Source organism: Corvus kubaryi, unplaced genomic scaffold (assembly GCF_017639235.1).
Source record: "Corvus kubaryi isolate FWS band 111438036 unplaced genomic scaffold, C.kubaryi_AGA036_p1.0 134, whole genome shotgun sequence".
NCBI lineage: Eukaryota > Metazoa > Chordata > Aves > Passeriformes > Corvidae > Corvus > Corvus kubaryi.
The window spans coordinates 476,719-493,224 of NW_024580668.1; the positions used below are offsets into that span (position 1 = coordinate 476,719).

Below are 16,506 nucleotides of genomic sequence, written 5' to 3' on the forward strand. Positions count from 1 at the left end.
CTCTGCTTTTCTTTTTCTTGGTGAATCTTCTATTAAGAATGTTTGCTAACTGGCATCCTACTCTCCTTTAGCTGGAAAATGCTCTAACAGTGCCAGCTATCCATAGAAGGAAAATTTGTAGGCAAGTTGCTTTCTCTGGTTCTTTGGGGACTTGATTTTGATGCTTGTTTCTCTGTCTTGTAGCTTGAACGAGATGCTTATGTACAGGCCCTTGCTCGTTTTTCCTTGTTGACTGCGAGTTCCAGCATTACAGAAATGAAACAGAAGAACATTGATACCATTAAGACACTCATTACAGTTGCTCACACAGATGGCAACTATCTTGGCAATTCTTGGCATGAGGTAAATCTTGATTAGTTTAAATAGTGAATGTGGTGTCATATTTTTCCTTCTACTATCAGCTCCCAGAACCCTCTTGAAAATGCGAAGGAAGTGCATTATATTGTTAAGTTTTTGTTTTGTTTTTTTGTTTGGTTGGTTGGTTTTTGTTTTTTTTTAATATATATATAAGACCCTGTGGAAACTGTGTGACAATATTGTAATTCTTGTGGGTGCATTTGACATGGACTTTAAATGAAATAAGAAGTCTCATTTGGCTTCAGAAAATTCTGCATATGAACTATTGTATTCTTATTCATGGAAACAAAAATATTCTAGTTCACAGGTCCAGACTTGTCTGTGCAATATTTGGCAACATTTACACCATAAACACATGAAAAATTAGGGCTAAAATAATCTGGTGGGGGATTGGTAAAGATAGGCTCTCAGGATCATATGTGTTTTCTTAAAGCCTATTTTCCAGGAGTAATTTTATCAGCTCTAAATCTGTGCTGCTGCTAAAAGGAGCATTTCTGCTGCCTTAAGTTCTCTGGCTCTAGTCTTGGGCTACGTGATTATGAGTCAGAAGGTTCTAGAGCTGACAGATGCCTCAGACCTGGCTCACAGCACACCCTCTTGAGTGCTTGTGCCAGCCAAAGGATGTGGCAGTGGGGGAGGAAGAAGGAAGAGAGTCAATTTTGTGCTATGGCAAGTACAGCATTGGCATTTAAACTGTCTAGGTTGGAACATCATTACTCACAGTGGTGATAGCTGCAACGTTTCAGTCTTTTTGTCTCTCTACGACAATGAAGTCTGTGGAAGATCAGCTCCAACTTGTTTATAGTCTTGAAAGTTGATGCTGTAAAAAGTAATAAAAAGGTTTCCTTTAGTAGTTAGAGATCCAGATTAGATTTTTGAGCACTGTTTATTTTATTCTTGTATTGGAATGATTCATGGTGGCTGATAATATTGAATGAACCACTCAACTTCATTTTCAATTTTATTAGCAATGTTTTAGCTCCATCAAAGCTGCTGTCATGGTCAAAGTTGTTTTAATGGTTGGAGAACCTGGGAAGGTTATAAATATTAAATACAAATATATGTTAAGAATAAAAATATGGTGGTGTCCAGAAACACAATGTTTAATTTATTTTGGTTTTAGATCTTGAAATGTATTAGCCAGCTGGAACTGGCACAGCTCATAGGAACTGGTGTGAAAACTCGCTATTTGTCTGGTTCTGGGCGTGAGAGGGAAAGCAGCATTAAGGGCTATGCCTCTGCAGGAGAAGAGTTTATGAGCCTGGGATTAGGTAAGATTATTAATCCTGGATTTCACAAAGGTGCACATACAAGTGGAGTAAGGATGTTAAAGAATCCTCAATCTTATAACATACTCAAATATATTTACATGCTTCCAGGGGAAGCTGTGTTGGATTAATGAAACTGTGTATTTCAATGTGTGTTTATAATTACCACATCTGTTCTAACTTTGGAATTTGGTTAAGCTATTTAATAACTATTCCAGATTTATTTGTTGGAATATGTTATTGTCAAAACTGTTTTGCCATACAAAGTCATGGTTTTGTTACAATTATTAATTAAAAGAAAAAAAGAGCCATTTACTTTTAGGAATTAATAGATGTTTTGATAACTGACAATTGGTTTTCCAAAGGAATTTCTTACCTCTGTATGTTGGGCTTGATGTTCCAGTTACTATTGTTTCTGCAGTATGTGCAAGAAACAAACCTTAGATTTTTGGCTGTAAATTAGAGGGACAAGGCAAGTTGACTTTTAAAACCACTAAGGAAATTAATTTTAAAAAACTCTGGAGTGGATGCTATACATGATGATTATGATGAATACAGAACTGTGTTGAATACAGAACTGATTAACTACTTGTAGCTGACTTAGAGTTAATATTTTAAAATAATATTTTATCAGTTCCAATTTTATTAACAATGTCATATTGTCTTAATAAACACGATGTTTAGCTGTGTAATAATCTGTCACAGATCTGGCAAAGGCACCATCTGCTCCATATAAATTACATGGTATCTAGAAGCAGTAGACGCTTCTTGTCTACTTGTTTGATGTTGCAGTTAATATAAAGTTGTTATTTCCTGATGGCAAATACTGGTTTTTAATGGCTTTTATTGCAGGGAACCTTGTTGGGAGTGGGGCTGACAAACGGCATATGGCAAACATTCAGGAGTCTGTGGGGGAGACCAGCTCACAGAGTGTGGTGGTAGCAGTAGACAGGTACTGAGAATGTAATCTCTGCACTCTTACCTAAATCATCATCTTTGTCATCTGCCCTTCTGAAATGTCTAAAGACATGCTTCTATCCTAAATCACGTGTTGGAATGGGACTGCTTAGTAATTACTGATACAATTGTGCAAGTCTGCACAATCATATATTCAGACTTGCGGTGTTTATTCTAACCATTAATGTGTCTGTTACCACATCAAAGTCCAGAAGATTTGGGAATGTTCTGCACTTTATCAGTGTTCTATATGGACCACTATCAGTAGTCTGAACTTCTCTCAAGACTGAACAGCTGAAGGGGAAGAAGGGACAATGGTGCATCCACAGTCTTTCTTCTGTTTTGACAGCCACAGCTGACCATATTCTCAGAGCATTTAAAGATAAAAGGTGGCTGATAACCAGTAAGGTCTTGTAGCAAAGCTTTCTTACTGTCTGTTTATTGTCCCCATGAAATTTAACATGCTGTCACCCAACTGAGTGTTCCAGCATAACTTGGCTGGGTAAACTTGTGAGCCTGTGCCTGTTCCTGCAGTGGGGCAGGAGCACAGTAGACTGTGACTTGGTGCAGGAAAGAGGATGCTTAGACGAAGGAAAAATGCATGTACTGCTGCCAAGGAGCAGGAATACAAGAGGTGCAGAGTTCATAGCATGGAGGATTGTGAAGTACCTCCAGATGTGCTGACCTTTTGCTGCAGCACTAACTTGACTCTTGTGGATGCGCAGCTGAAACTCCAACTCCTGTATTTGTTCCGTAGGATATTCACAGGCTCCACGAGGCTGGATGGGAATGCCATAGGTACGTATGGTGGGTTACAGGGCCCCTGGCACTGGGGCAGCCTGGCTCACAGCAGGCTTCTCCTGTGCAGTTGACTTTGTGCGCTGGCTGTGTGCTGTTTCCATGGATGAGCTGGCGTCCCCGCACCACCCGCGCATGTTCAGCCTGCAGAAGATAGTGGAGATATCCTATTACAACATGAACCGCATTAGGCTGCAGTGGTCGAGGATTTGGCATGTGATTGGAGATCACTTCAATAAGGTACTTCTTAAAATCAAGTTACACTATATGCATGAGTAGCAGAACTTCTTTAATCAGGCTTTCCCTTCTGTGTTGATAGTGGCTTAAGCTCTGATATTGAAAAAAATTCCATTCAAAGCACCTAAAAGAAGCACCTATTTAATCTGAAGTTACAATAGAAATGTTTATGGGAATGATCTTTAATCATATAATCTTCATTATATGATTTAGTATTTTTGTAATTTTTCTTTGTCTTTTCCTTCTGATAAAATGCCAAGTTAGTTTGCCTCTGAAATGTACACAGGTGATCCTGGAACAACCATTGTTTTCCTTAGGAAATTGAACCATGTTAGGATGGGATTTTTTTAACCAAAGATTTCATTTATTGTATTGTATTTTAATTTAAATTTTAGCATCTAGCTGGCTATTATAGTGCTGCATTGATGCATTCAAAATCCATGGGTCTGTTTCGATGGACAAAATGACAGAAAGCCCCCTTCAATAGGAACCCCTTCTTTCCCGAGTATCTGAGCACTAGAATGTGCTAGCAGTGTTTAGTGGGCTGAGATGGAACCTGAATTATGAATTTGTTACTCACATAAATGACACTTTGGCTGATAAATGTTTGAAAATATGCTTTTTTTCTAGGTTGGGTGTAACCCTAATGAAGATGTTGCCATCTTTGCTGTAGACTCATTAAGGCAACTGTCAATGAAATTTCTTGAGAAGGGAGAGTTAGCCAACTTTCGCTTCCAGAAGGACTTCCTAAGGCCTTTTGAGCATATTATGAAGAAAAACAGGTGTGAGGCACTGCAATTTCTGCTTTAGCTTGCTTTAGTCCCACTTAAGGATGTCACCTGGCATGGGTTAGATGGTCATGTACAGGGAAGTGGGGCAGTTACTTTGTGCCAGTGTAAAGTAGTCTTGCTTTCCTTTCTCCTTTTGTTTTAAGATCACCGACTATTCGAGACATGGTGATCCGCTGTATTGCTCAGATGGTGAACTCTCAAGCTGGTAACATTCGTTCAGGCTGGAAAAATATCTTTGCGGTCTTTCATCAAGCAGCGTCAGACCACGATGGGAATATCGTAGAGCTGGCCTTTCAGACTACAGCACACATAGTTAGTAAGTAGTGCTTGACAGATGCACGCACCCAAATTCGCTTTGCTGCTGTGAGTCTGCCTTAAAAGGCTCATCTGAATAAGGCTTTTGTATTTGCAGGCAAATAAACACACAACCTTGCAGCCAGACTGTTTAAACTCTGCAGCTGGGTCATACCCATTAAGTCTCCTGAATACTATGGACAGGACAAACTAGATATAGCTATTCTGCTGTAGAACTTTGGAATGCAGTTGGTGAGGCAGGACAGGGAAGAATGCAAGAGAAAGCAAAGAACCATATTTAATGTAGAAGATCTGGTCCTTTCATGTTTGTCTATTCCATAGCAGTATACCATGGGTGGCATGCCTAGATTGATGCAGTTTATCTATGGATTTTAATATCCGTAAATTTTAAGAAGTGTATTTGTTTGTTCTTCACAGCAAATATTTTTCAGCAGCATTTTCCAGCAGCAATTGACTCATTTCAGGATGCAGTAAAATGCCTCTCTGAGTTTGCCTGTAATGTTGCCTTCCCGGACACCAGCATGGAAGCCATCAGGCTTATTCGTTACTGTGCAAAATATGTCTCAGAAAGACCACAGGTATATTTGAATTTTTACCCTGTTGCATTTTCACACTCTCTTCTACTGTTAAATGGACTTTAATCTACTAAGAAAGAGCTTTCAGACTCAAACTTCAATTGCAAGTGTTTGTATTCAAAGCTTATTTGGATTTAGGAGAAATTTTGGTATTATATAAGCAGTAAACTAGGGCTAGTTAAATAATGTTAAGTCTTGTAAGTCCAAATGGGAAATAACTGAATTAAATAGTCCTTGTTTGTTTTTTTGGTTTTGTGGTGTTAAGATGACTTGGAAAGCAGTACTTCCTGTTCTGTCACCCTAATTATCTCTAGTTCAGTTGGTTACAAACATGCGTATTCTTCTACATCGGTCTGTTGTGTGAATACTGAATGTAAGAATCACTGGCTGAGGAGAGCCTGGAGTTGCATTGCAGTTGCACGTCCCCACTGCATGCTGCATTCAGTGTACAGAGATGTGTAGAACTGGTTTCTGCCAATTTTAGATTTCCTTGTAACGTGCATTGATATAACAGTTGTCTGTCACTGTTAAAGCTGATGGCTAAGAAGTCCAGACCTCAGCAACTTGTAAGGCCTTTAGCTGGACTGAATTAAAAAACAGATTGAAGTATTTATTGCCATATGTTATTTTCTAGTATTTTTGCAAATAGTTACATCTCAGAGCTATACTTACATTTTGCAGGATTGGAGTGTTACAGTAGGACTAAGCTAACTTTCCAAGTCTGTCTGTACCACTATTAGTATCTAAATTTGTCATATTTAAAGATTTTTAAGATAATTTTTTCTTTAAATCTTTTTTGCCGGCTGATCTTCAAGGTATTAAGAGAATACACAAGCGATGACATGAACGTGGCTCCTGGGGACAGAGTGTGGGTCAGAGGATGGTTTCCTATTTTGTTTGAACTTTCTTGTATCATCAATCGTTGCAAATTAGATGTTCGTACAAGGTAATAAAGGTTTTATTTTTTTTATTTTTTTAAAAATTGTAATTAATTTAGTGAAGATACCACAGTAACACATTTTAACATCTGTTCCTATACTTGTTTGGGTTTGTTTATAGAGGCTTAACAGTGATGTTTGAAATCATGAAGAGTTATGGGCATACCTTTGAAAAGCACTGGTGGCAAGACCTGTTTAGAATTGTGTTTCGGATTTTTGATAATATGAAACTCCCTGAGCAACAAACAGAGGTAAAACCAAAAAACCCCCAAGAAGTAAGCATTCTCTAGAGTTGTCTTTTCAAAAACTCGCACATCTGAGGCAGCAGTTTGTATTGACATCAGATATTGCCACCCCATACTGCCCTAGACTTAACTAAACACATTCTATATTCTGCCAAATTCTGTGGCATGAATGAAAATTGCCACAGTGTCCAGTGACCTCTGTGTGTGTGTGTTCTGTCTGATTATTTTCAAGGAGAATGTTCTCACTCTGTTGTGAACGTGTACAGTTTTCTGAGCAGTGTTCATGTGGCCAACTAAGTACTTCTGACAAGACATCTGCAGTTGTGAGGCTTTAATTCTGAGTTCTCCTCTCCTCAGAGCTGTGTCTCTTGCTGACCAGCCATGTATAAGCGAACTGTTGTTCTTATGGATGAATCCCCATAGAACCAAAGACTTCATTTTCTCTCCCAGAAATCAGAGTGGATGACCACGACGTGCAACCATGCACTTTATGCCATCTGTGACGTGTTCACGCAGTTCTATGAAGCTTTACACGAGATCCTTCTTCCCGACATACTTGCACAGTTACACTGGTGTGTAAAACAAGGTACCTTACTTATCTGTTTTTTTGATTAAATGTATTTTTAAATGTTCATTACTTAAGAAGGGGAAGGTTAACTGAATTTTGGAAGAATAAAAGTTCCCATTAGGACAATATGTGTTGCAACAGATTGATGCAATATCTTGAGTATTTGAGCACCAATCTTTTTATTGAGTTAGGCAACTATTTTGTTGCTGTGTTCATAATGTACTCATGGTGTTACTGTGACACAGAAAAAGCTTTTGGAGGCTGGTGTCAATCTTCTGAATCTTCTGCCAACAACCTTTCTTCATTTGACTGCAGGGATACATTACCTCCTTTATTTACACATACAGATATGTGCATGCATTCTGATTTTTTCTTTTCTCTTTTTTTTCTCATTTTTATCTTTTTTTCTTATTTTCTCACACCTGCTTCGCCCCCTTCTCCCAGCCATCGTGTACTTCTAAATACAGCTTTCTAAAGAACGTGTTTTCCTTCTGGCTCCAGCTCTTACACCTGAAATCCTGTGTGTTACTGGCATGGAATGTCGGGGACGATCGTGCAGTAAATCATAAGTTTCCAATTGCTGCTTTTCCTTCCTTTTTCTCACTGTGTGCTTCCCTACTGCATCTGCCCTGTCTTTTATCTTCCCTGGTTGGATTTCCATCTCATGAAGGCTATTTTGAAACTCTTTTTTTTATTCAGTAGGTTCCTCAGCTTCATATTGTTGTAACATATATAGGTAGGCTTTGAGCCAAGACACTGTGCATTTCACAGTATTGTGAAAAATTGATAAAATTTTTAATGGAGCAGTAATAGGGAATGCTTAATTTTTGATTGATATTGTAGAAGTTGATAAATATGGAATGTTTCTTTCACAGATAATGAGCAGTTGGCACGATCAGGTACAAACTGCCTAGAAAACCTGGTAATACTCAATGGACAGAAATTCAGCCCTGAAGTCTGGGGCCAGACATGCAATTGTATGCTAGAAATCTTCAAAACAACTATTCCTCATGTGTAAGTTCATAAGTTTAATTCTTACTTTGATACCAAATTCCAGAGCAACAATATTTACCTTTTTTGTTTTGTTCTGTTTTGTTTGGTTTTTTTTGTTTGTGTTGTTTTTTTTGTTGTTGTTGTTTTTGTTTTGTTTGGTTTTTTGTTTGTTTTTTTTCTTAACTCTGTGAAGCTTGCTGACATGGAAGCCTGTAGGAATGGAGGAAGATTCATCTGAAAAACACTTGGTAAGAGTTTACTCAGGGCAATAAACTGACTTGAAGGGTTTTGTGTGTTAGGCTAGCTTTTGAAAAATTCTGTTGTAGTCAATACATTTGACAAAAAAAAAAGACAGTAGATTGTATTTGGTGTTACTGTAAAAAATGATGTAAAGAATGGACGCAGGAAGCCTTTGAATGTAGGATTAGGGAAGTAATCTGAAAAGTGATAGCTGGTTGGGAGTTAGTGTTTTGGATTGCTGGAATTGCTCTGCACTCTCTTCTAGGATTTGGACCTAGATCACCAGTCTTTAAGCAGCATGGATAAAAATGCTTCTGAAAGAGGACAAAGCCAATATTCAAATCCAACAGATGAGAGCTGGAAAGGTGGTCCTTATACAAGTAAGGAAATCATACAAGCTTTTTCGATGCACCTTTATAGCCAGTCTTAGTTCACTTCTGTAGTTCTTTACAGAAAGTTTTGAGGCAGTTAAACTTGGGATAAGTCTTTGCAATTTGTGTTTATGCCTTGCAGAGAGATTTTCTCTTTAGAAGATAATTCACAGCATTACTAAATATCAAATTGTTAATGGGAATGTCCTATTTTGCTAGCCTGTTGTAAGTGACTTGGCATGAATTGCTTCTGAAACTTGTGTTGCTCCATTTCATTAGACCAAAAACTATTTGCTGGCCTCCTGATCAAATGTGTGGTACAGCTGGAGTTGATACAGACCATTGATAATATAGTGTTCTATCCAGCAACAAGCAAGAAGGAAGATGCTGAGCACATGGCTGCAGCTCAGGTACCAATCAGGCTTACTTGTAATCTTGTTGTGACAGTAAAGTACAAACTATGCAATGCTCTGACGTGTTTACAGAATAGTGTCTTTTTCTGTCTCTCAGCACTACCCTGAATGTGTGTGTAAACTACTCTTAAGTTGTGATTTTTTTGTCTGCCTCCAGTGTTGCCTGGTGGTCTGCCTGTTGTAGTATTACATTACCTATATTTTTATTATCAATAAAATAGATTATAATTGTTTTTATCATGAATACATACTCATCAAAAATGGTTTTTGTTTGTTTGGGGGAAAGCATTCTTTTCTGCTCATTAGACTGAGTGTCTTCATTTAGCCACAGCTGAGGCTTTGCTCAGCCTCTGGATGTTTGCACAGGAAGTGTTGCAGAAGTTGGACTTCAGCAAGGTCAATGGTCAAGATTTCACTCATTGCCAACCTTGGAGATGCCTGTGTCCCTGAAAGTTCTGATTCTGGGCAGTAGTGCACAGTACCTCTGGCTTGGCTTTAATAAAGCCCTAAGCTGGAAGTTCTGGCTCGTGCATTCAGGTAGTATTTTGGAGATGGTATAGTTAAATTCCTAGTGAAATTAGCAAAAAATATTGACCAATTTAATTAAATTTGACATGAGCCAAAGATGGGGGATTTCTACACTAGGCAGCATTTAAACCTGCACTGCTTTTGTCGTTCATTTTGATGTTTTTCAGAATTCAACAGACCTACCCAGTCAGCTTCTAGAGAAGAGGAAATGTTCTGTACTGTATTGCTATGACTGCAATGTCTCAATAAGGGAGTTCTTCCCTTGCTCTTGAGTCTTATTTTCTTATCAGTAAATAGGATAGATGATAACCTCTCCCTTCTTAAGTATCCTACTGAGAAGAGTACCACTCTGCTGTGTTGTACTGCACTAATACTGCATTGCACCTATAAATTGGAATTAGGAGTTACTAGAGTTTGTGGCATGTGCTCTCTCTCTCTCTGTCCCTCTCCCCCTGTTCTTTAGCGAGACACGCTGGATGCAGACATCCACATTGACACAGAAGACCAAGGAATGTATAAATACATGTCTTCACATCACCTCTTTAAGTTACTGGATTGTCTGCAAGAGTCTCATTCATTTTCAAAAGCCTTTAATTCAAATTATGAGCAGCGAACTGTGTTATGGAGAGCAGGTAAGGCTTTTATTTTTATTTGATAAAAATGCTGAAATACACTTCTAGCTTTAAGTAACAAGATACAACAGTATGCCATCGCAGTCACCTCTAGAGTTTATTAGACAGTCACATGCTTTTATTGCTTGTCTCCTTCCTGATGACTTGAATAATTCTGTTTGCTAAATTATCTGCTTTTTTTTATTAAAGTAGAGCTACACTGCTGGTACTGCTGTAGCTAAGTATCTTTATAAATAAATCAGAACTCAATCAAAATCAAGGAGGAGGAAATACTGTCTGGACAAGAAATCACTATTGGTCACTAGTGCAGGTATCGTTGATAAAATTTATTTTTGGCTAATAACACCAACTGTGGATGTTCCCTCTCTTTCTGTGTGGGACTGATTTCTAGGGTTCAAGGGTAAATCAAAACCCAATCTCTTAAAACAAGAGACCAGCAGCCTGGCATGCTGCCTGAGGATCCTGTTCCGGATGTACGTGGACGAGAGCCGGCGGGAGGCCTGGGACGCTGTGCAGCGGCGGCTGCTCAGGTAGGACAGCCCTGCTCAGGATGGGAATGGGCAGAGAGGGGTGTGGCCACTCTTTATTAAAAGTTCACTTAGCAGTAAGGAAGCAATCTGTCTAGAATAGACAAAGCATCTTCTTGCCTGACATAGGCTTTTCTCTATGGAAGTGGTGATGTCTGAATAGTTTTCCCATCTGAGTACATAGTGATAGAGGTATGATAGGATACACTAATAGAAAAAGAGTGCAGTATAAGCTGCTGTATACCTGGAATTTAAACAAATGTAGAAAATAATTCTAAATAAATATCAAAAGGTGTTTGGGTGAGTTGGTACATAGAAGTTGAAAGTACCAGTCTCTTATCAAATGTGAAGATCTCCCAACTTGTTCTTGGCACTAATACAGGGGATTCTGATCTACCAGCATGTACAGACATGTTAATCTGCTCAGTCCTTCTTTAATTAAGAGTGTCCTTAAAATAGCCATAGTAAATGCTACAGTTTGTACCTTGTGTTGACAATCTGCAGCAAGGACCAAAAATTTATTAGTGCAATAATAATTCCTTCGTAATCTGTGATGCTGATCTGTGCAGATCTTTATTAAAACAGTCCAAATTTGGAGGGAGAGCTCTCTCATGGTGCTGTTGCCTAAGCTGTCCCAATGTCAGGTCAGGAAATAATATTTGCAGGTTAAAAGTGACAGCACTTCAATTACAAAATATTTATCAGGCAAATTAGACTTTTTCTTCTCCGTCACCAACATGAAAAGTATTTCAGTTCAGTTATCTGGAACAATTCCTGAACCAGAAAAAGCAAATTTGTGTAGTTAAAGTTGTTGCATGTGATTGAAAACTTTCCCATGGAAGTGCATCTTGTTTGAAAACAAAGTACACTGAGAGGACAAATAGAGCATGTAATCAAAAACTTTGTAAGGGTTTTCTTTATGGTTTGTGTGAACTGTGCCATCTCTCCAGTGTGTGCAGTGAAGCCCTGGCGTATTTTATTACTGTCAACTCAGAAAGCCACAGAGAAGCCTGGACCAACCTCCTGCTGTTGCTTTTAACAAAAACACTAAAAATCAGTGATGATAAGGTAAGAAGAGGCTGGAAGTCATATCTGCATTTGAGTATGTTTTTCATTCCTTCTTCAGTCTGAGTTCAGTCTTCATTTCCATCCAGATTGGAGGTGGGACGTTCCTCATAGTGAGTGCTCTCTTCGCAATACAGCAGTGGCAGCTCCACTGTCTGCAGGCATTCTGCATTGTGGAAATGGGGCTGCATCCATCCAATTCCCAGTTGTGTGGGAATGTGAATAGAATTACTGAACAGCTTTCATATAAAAGCACAATGAGTGTGCAGTAAAGGATACGCTTATGCTGTATTACAGCTGCACAGGAATGGTGAGGGTGAATTTCACCACTGTAAAATTGGAATTCCAGTTCCTTGACAGTGATGGCACGAATAATTCTCAGGATCTTGGCCCTTTTGAGGAAAAGGGAATGCAAATATTCACGTTGCTACAAAAAGACCCTGATACCACCTCTAGTCTGAGGACTCACAAAAACCTGACTCTGCTTGGGGAGTAACACCAAAGGCTGGCCCCGTGTGCGCTGCTGTCGCAAACAACACGGAGCTTGGTGCCCTTGGGCCGTTGGGAGGGCTTGGGTGAGACCTGGTGTTTTAACAAGTTGGTGTAGCCATGAATGTGTCAAAACTTCGCATTTTCCTCTAGCAATAGAGAATGACGTTCTGTTTTTGTATCTTGGTTAGTTCAGGGCACACGCTTCCACGTATTACCCGTACCTGTGTGAGATCATGCAGTTCGACCTGATCCCCGAGCTGCGGGCGGTGCTGCGCAAGTTCTTCCTGCGCATAGGGGTGGTGTTCAACATCTGCATCACGGACGAGCAGGCACGGACAACTGGGATAAACCTGCCTTCCTGGTAGCTCTAAGTGAGGCTGTTACACCAGCCCGTACATAAAGCTGTGTCCAGAGATGGGTTGAAGTGGATGGGAGAAAAATGGGACCCTGATGTATCACCACAGGAGCAAGTTATTCTTACCACAATGGCATTTGGGAACGAGGAAAATAATCCTGTTCTGTCCATCCTACAAAAGTGTCAGCAGTTTTATTTAAATTATTGCTTACAGAGTCAATACAGTAGGTGTGCAGTCTCTTTGTTTCAATGCTAATCATTTGTATGATCCAGTATGTCTCTTCTAGTCTTTTATCCACTGCTCAGTCTTGCATCCCAGGTAGAGCTGATAAATCAGCTGATCTCTCAACAGAAGTTATGCCCCTTGGAAAAAATGACTGTATTTGTGTAGCCTTGTGATGTTGGCACGTGTTCATAATAAACTCGACTGCGGTGGCCAGTGACCACCCGAGATCCCTCTGGGTTTTCCTTTGTATCCAGGACCAGGCCAGGCAGGGCACCAGGCTGTTGAAATGGACAGCCTGTAGGATATTTGGAGAAGGTTTTCCTCCTGTTTAGCAAATGACTTAAAAAAAAATTTAGTATCAGTACTGCATCTTCTGAGACTTATTTTTAGTTTTCTGGAAGATTTTACATCAGGAGCATCAATAGTATCTACTCCTTTAGTTTATTATGCTTGAGTTAAAGGCATTTAAGAAAAAGAAAAGGCTTTCCTTTTCCTTTCATACATTGGCAGATCATGGACAGAGCATACACAGGAACATCAAAAACGGCTCAGAACAAATAAACCCACCTTTTTGACCCTTGAATATAACGTATTTAGCAGTAATTGTGACTGCTTAGCAAAAAGTCCTGTCCTTAACACAAGTTTGTCTCCTTTTACTGCAGATTTGCAAGTTCTGATTTGTCATTTTGTGCAAATGATTTTTGTTCTCAACTCTTAGTTCCTAGTGGCATCTTAAAAAAACCCAAATTTCAAAAAAACTGCTCTAGCAAAATTAAACAAGTTCATCCCTGTGCTCTAAGTGACCAACACAATTCTGTGCTTTGAAGATTATCTGTGAAGCAAAATGTGACATGACACCACAGCTTTGCTTGCCCAAGAGTTTTTTTTTTTCTTTCTTTCTTTCTTTCCTTGAAATGCATTGGGTTTCTGTGACAATGTTTCCATGACAGAATATTGTCTTGACCTTTGAAATAATTTTAAATTTCAAGTTTCAAGACTTCTCTAAACCAGGAAAGTGTGGCAGGATGGGAGGAGAGGCTCCACTTCCTAAAATAATGCAACGTGTTGTATTAACTACTGTGCTATCCAGAATAGCAAACTTAAAATATTAACAATATTTAAAGAAAAAAACAAACCGACAAACAGCAACAACAACCTACCTACTTGAATGGAACTAAGTGTATAACATTATTTTGTTTTTTGAGTTGAGTTTCCTGGTAGGATGGCCTCAGGTGAGGTTTTCTTGGGATACGCTGCTCTGAGCTGCTGGGAATGTGCTGTCTTTGGGGTTTGTTGTTGTTGTTGTTTGTTTGTTTTTTGTGATCTATTTCCAAAGGGTTTTTATGGTGCTCCTCAGTACATCAGCTTGTCCTATGTAAGCATTGTTTGGGAAAGGTTTTGCAGTCAGTAGTAGTCACATGGCTTTCACAATTTATTTTTACTTTTTATTTTTAACCAAAGAAAAGTAAGTGGTGGTTGTGGCTCTTTGACTTTTAAATGCCCATTAGGTTAAATCTATACACTGCTATTTAGTAGAAGGGAATATATGGCTATATACGACAATAGGAGAAGACTGAAAAATAAGCAATGCTGATACTTAAATTGCTGCATTTGAAATAATCCTTTTGTGTTGCATCTCGTGTAGCTGCTCATTCCCTGGGACTGTCATTGCATTGGATACTGCAGAAAATGAAGTATTTATTTTAATTCTATTTAAATCTGTAAGAATATGCTATTCCTTTTTTTCTGGTTGTAGGTAGTCCTAAGAAAAATATTGGAACTGTAATTTTTCAGATTTGGAATGTGTTATTGCCTCATGGAATGTGTTCCCTCCTGTCCCATCAGACACACCTGGTCCAGCTGCATGTTCCTCTGTGTGTCACAGGTTTGAAAGCCCTAGTCATGTCTTGAAACAAGTCTCAATTTTGAGATCTTATATGACTTCACAGTTGCTTCATGGGCTTTCTTTACTGTAAGGGGCAGCATTTGTACTCTCTCTGCACATGGGATGTTTAATCCATGCTTCCCTTCAGCCTTTGGTCTGAGACTGTTCTTTTCCTTAAGAAAAGCTTTTGTTGTAATTACACCAGTTACAAACTGCTGAAGTTGGGTATGTGATATCCAACCATCCCAGAGCCTGCAGTGCATGAAGGAGAAGGAACTGGAATGCAATTGCATTGTCAGAGCCTTAATCCTATCCTGTTTCTGCAGGTGATTGTCTCCATTAGAGCAATAATCAGGGTGTGTTCAGGTTACGTCCACAGCGCTTGTTGGTTTTCCTCAGAGAGTCAGAAAGGGCAGAACCCACAGCCCTCCCAGTGAAGCTCAGCCCTCCTCGAGTGGACCCAGCTTGTTCCTTCTCCCCCCCTCCACTGACACCGGCTGTTACTGGCTCCGCTGGGACCGGGAGCGCAGCCGGGCTCGCTGGCTGGAGAGCAGGACTGTGCAATACAGGCACTGAGAGAAAGTCACCTCTTGGACGTGTTTGTGCAATAGATGAATCTGCAACTCATCCACCTGTAATGGCATAAATAATGGAGACTCCGTGGGGTTTGCTATTACGTGTCATTTCAGACCTCCCGAGGGAAGGGAGGGGGAGAGGATGCTAACGAGGAAAACCCTAAACCCTCCCTTTCGTGGTGATTAAAAACTCCCTTCACGTTGCTTCTGTTGTGTCTTACAGTCCAGGAAAAGGCTGTTTTTAAAGCAGTTTGTTATCCATGTCTGGTATCTCACTTTCCAAACTGTCAACAGCACAATCTAAACCATGTCCACTGCTCCAACAGCCAACCCCCAGATTTTGGCTCAATCTTACTATTCAGGACAAAGATTAAAAATAGTAACTCTGTCAACAGTACATTTCCCTTTAATCTGTAAGTTCAGTTTGTTCAGCACCTTTGTTTAAAATGTATGTTTTCACATATTTAAAATGCCTGAGTTTTAATACCTCCGTATTAAGTGCATTTACCATCAATAATTTAAAGACCATTCCTTGCCAATGGATGTATAGAGTTCTGAGAGAATACCAAAATTATATAATATGAAAAACTATGTAAAGTTTTCTACATGAAAATACGATGTATAATAGTTATAATATTCCATACTTTAATCAAGTGATAAATCAATAAAGTTTTACGAAGTGTTGCGTCTTTGCTCCGATAGTTCCTTAAGCTCAAAGGCTGCGGCGTCACTCGGGCTTCTCCGCGGGGTCGGGGGCGTCTGGTTCGTGTTTTATACCCCCGCACGCTCCCGCCTCGCTCCTGCTCCGCCAGGGGCCCGAGCCCGGGCCCGTTCCCCTGGCACTGCAGGGGCTCCGCCGCCGCCTCCGGCCTCGCTGCCGCCGCTCCGGGCCAGGCCGAGGCCGCCGCGGCCGCTGGAGGCGCCGCGGGGCCCTGTGGGAAGGGCCCGGCCATTGGCCGCCGCCCGGGGAGCGCAGCGCGGATTGGCTTCCGCTGGCGCGCCCGGGGCTGGCGCGGCCGCTGATTGGCCTGGCGGCAGCGCGGTGTCACCGCCCCGCGCGATGCGGTCACGCAGCCGCCGCCGCGCCCTCGCCCGGCGCTTTGAATGTGCGCGCCAGCGGAAGCCAATCCGCGCTGCGCTCCCCGGGCGGCGGCC

At 40.3% G+C, this 16,506-nt stretch overlaps 1 protein-coding gene across 4 annotated transcripts in view; it reads left to right on the forward strand.

Annotated features, from left to right (window-relative positions):
• LOC121672030 (exportin-2) overlaps positions 1 to 16,506 on the forward strand; it is a 59,461-nt gene that overhangs the window by 19,397 nt on the left and 23,558 nt on the right. For 2 of the 4 annotated variants that reach the window (XM_042044447.1, XM_042044455.1), the window contains exons 21-39: positions 184 to 342; positions 1,481 to 1,628; positions 2,478 to 2,577; positions 3,340 to 3,380; positions 3,451 to 3,620; positions 4,248 to 4,399; positions 4,552 to 4,724; positions 5,141 to 5,301; positions 6,114 to 6,244; positions 6,358 to 6,487; positions 6,932 to 7,067; positions 7,925 to 8,063; positions 8,236 to 8,290; positions 8,548 to 8,662; positions 8,933 to 9,063; positions 10,058 to 10,226; positions 10,618 to 10,756; positions 11,704 to 11,821; positions 12,499 to 16,036. The exons of the other annotated variants lie outside the window; for them this stretch is intronic. In XM_042044447.1, coding sequence (XP_041900381.1) covers positions 184 to 342; positions 1,481 to 1,628; positions 2,478 to 2,577; positions 3,340 to 3,380; positions 3,451 to 3,620; positions 4,248 to 4,399; positions 4,552 to 4,724; positions 5,141 to 5,301; positions 6,114 to 6,244; positions 6,358 to 6,487; positions 6,932 to 7,067; positions 7,925 to 8,063; positions 8,236 to 8,290; positions 8,548 to 8,662; positions 8,933 to 9,063; positions 10,058 to 10,226; positions 10,618 to 10,756; positions 11,704 to 11,821; positions 12,499 to 12,675 — 2,544 coding nt within the window. In that variant the 3' untranslated portion in view covers positions 12,676 to 16,036. Of the gene's footprint in view, positions 1 to 183; positions 343 to 1,480; positions 1,629 to 2,477; positions 2,578 to 3,339; positions 3,381 to 3,450; positions 3,621 to 4,247; positions 4,400 to 4,551; positions 4,725 to 5,140; positions 5,302 to 6,113; positions 6,245 to 6,357; positions 6,488 to 6,931; positions 7,068 to 7,924; positions 8,064 to 8,235; positions 8,291 to 8,547; positions 8,663 to 8,932; positions 9,064 to 10,057; positions 10,227 to 10,617; positions 10,757 to 11,703; positions 11,822 to 12,498; positions 16,037 to 16,506 lie in introns of those variants that run through there. 4 annotated transcript variants of the gene reach the window in all.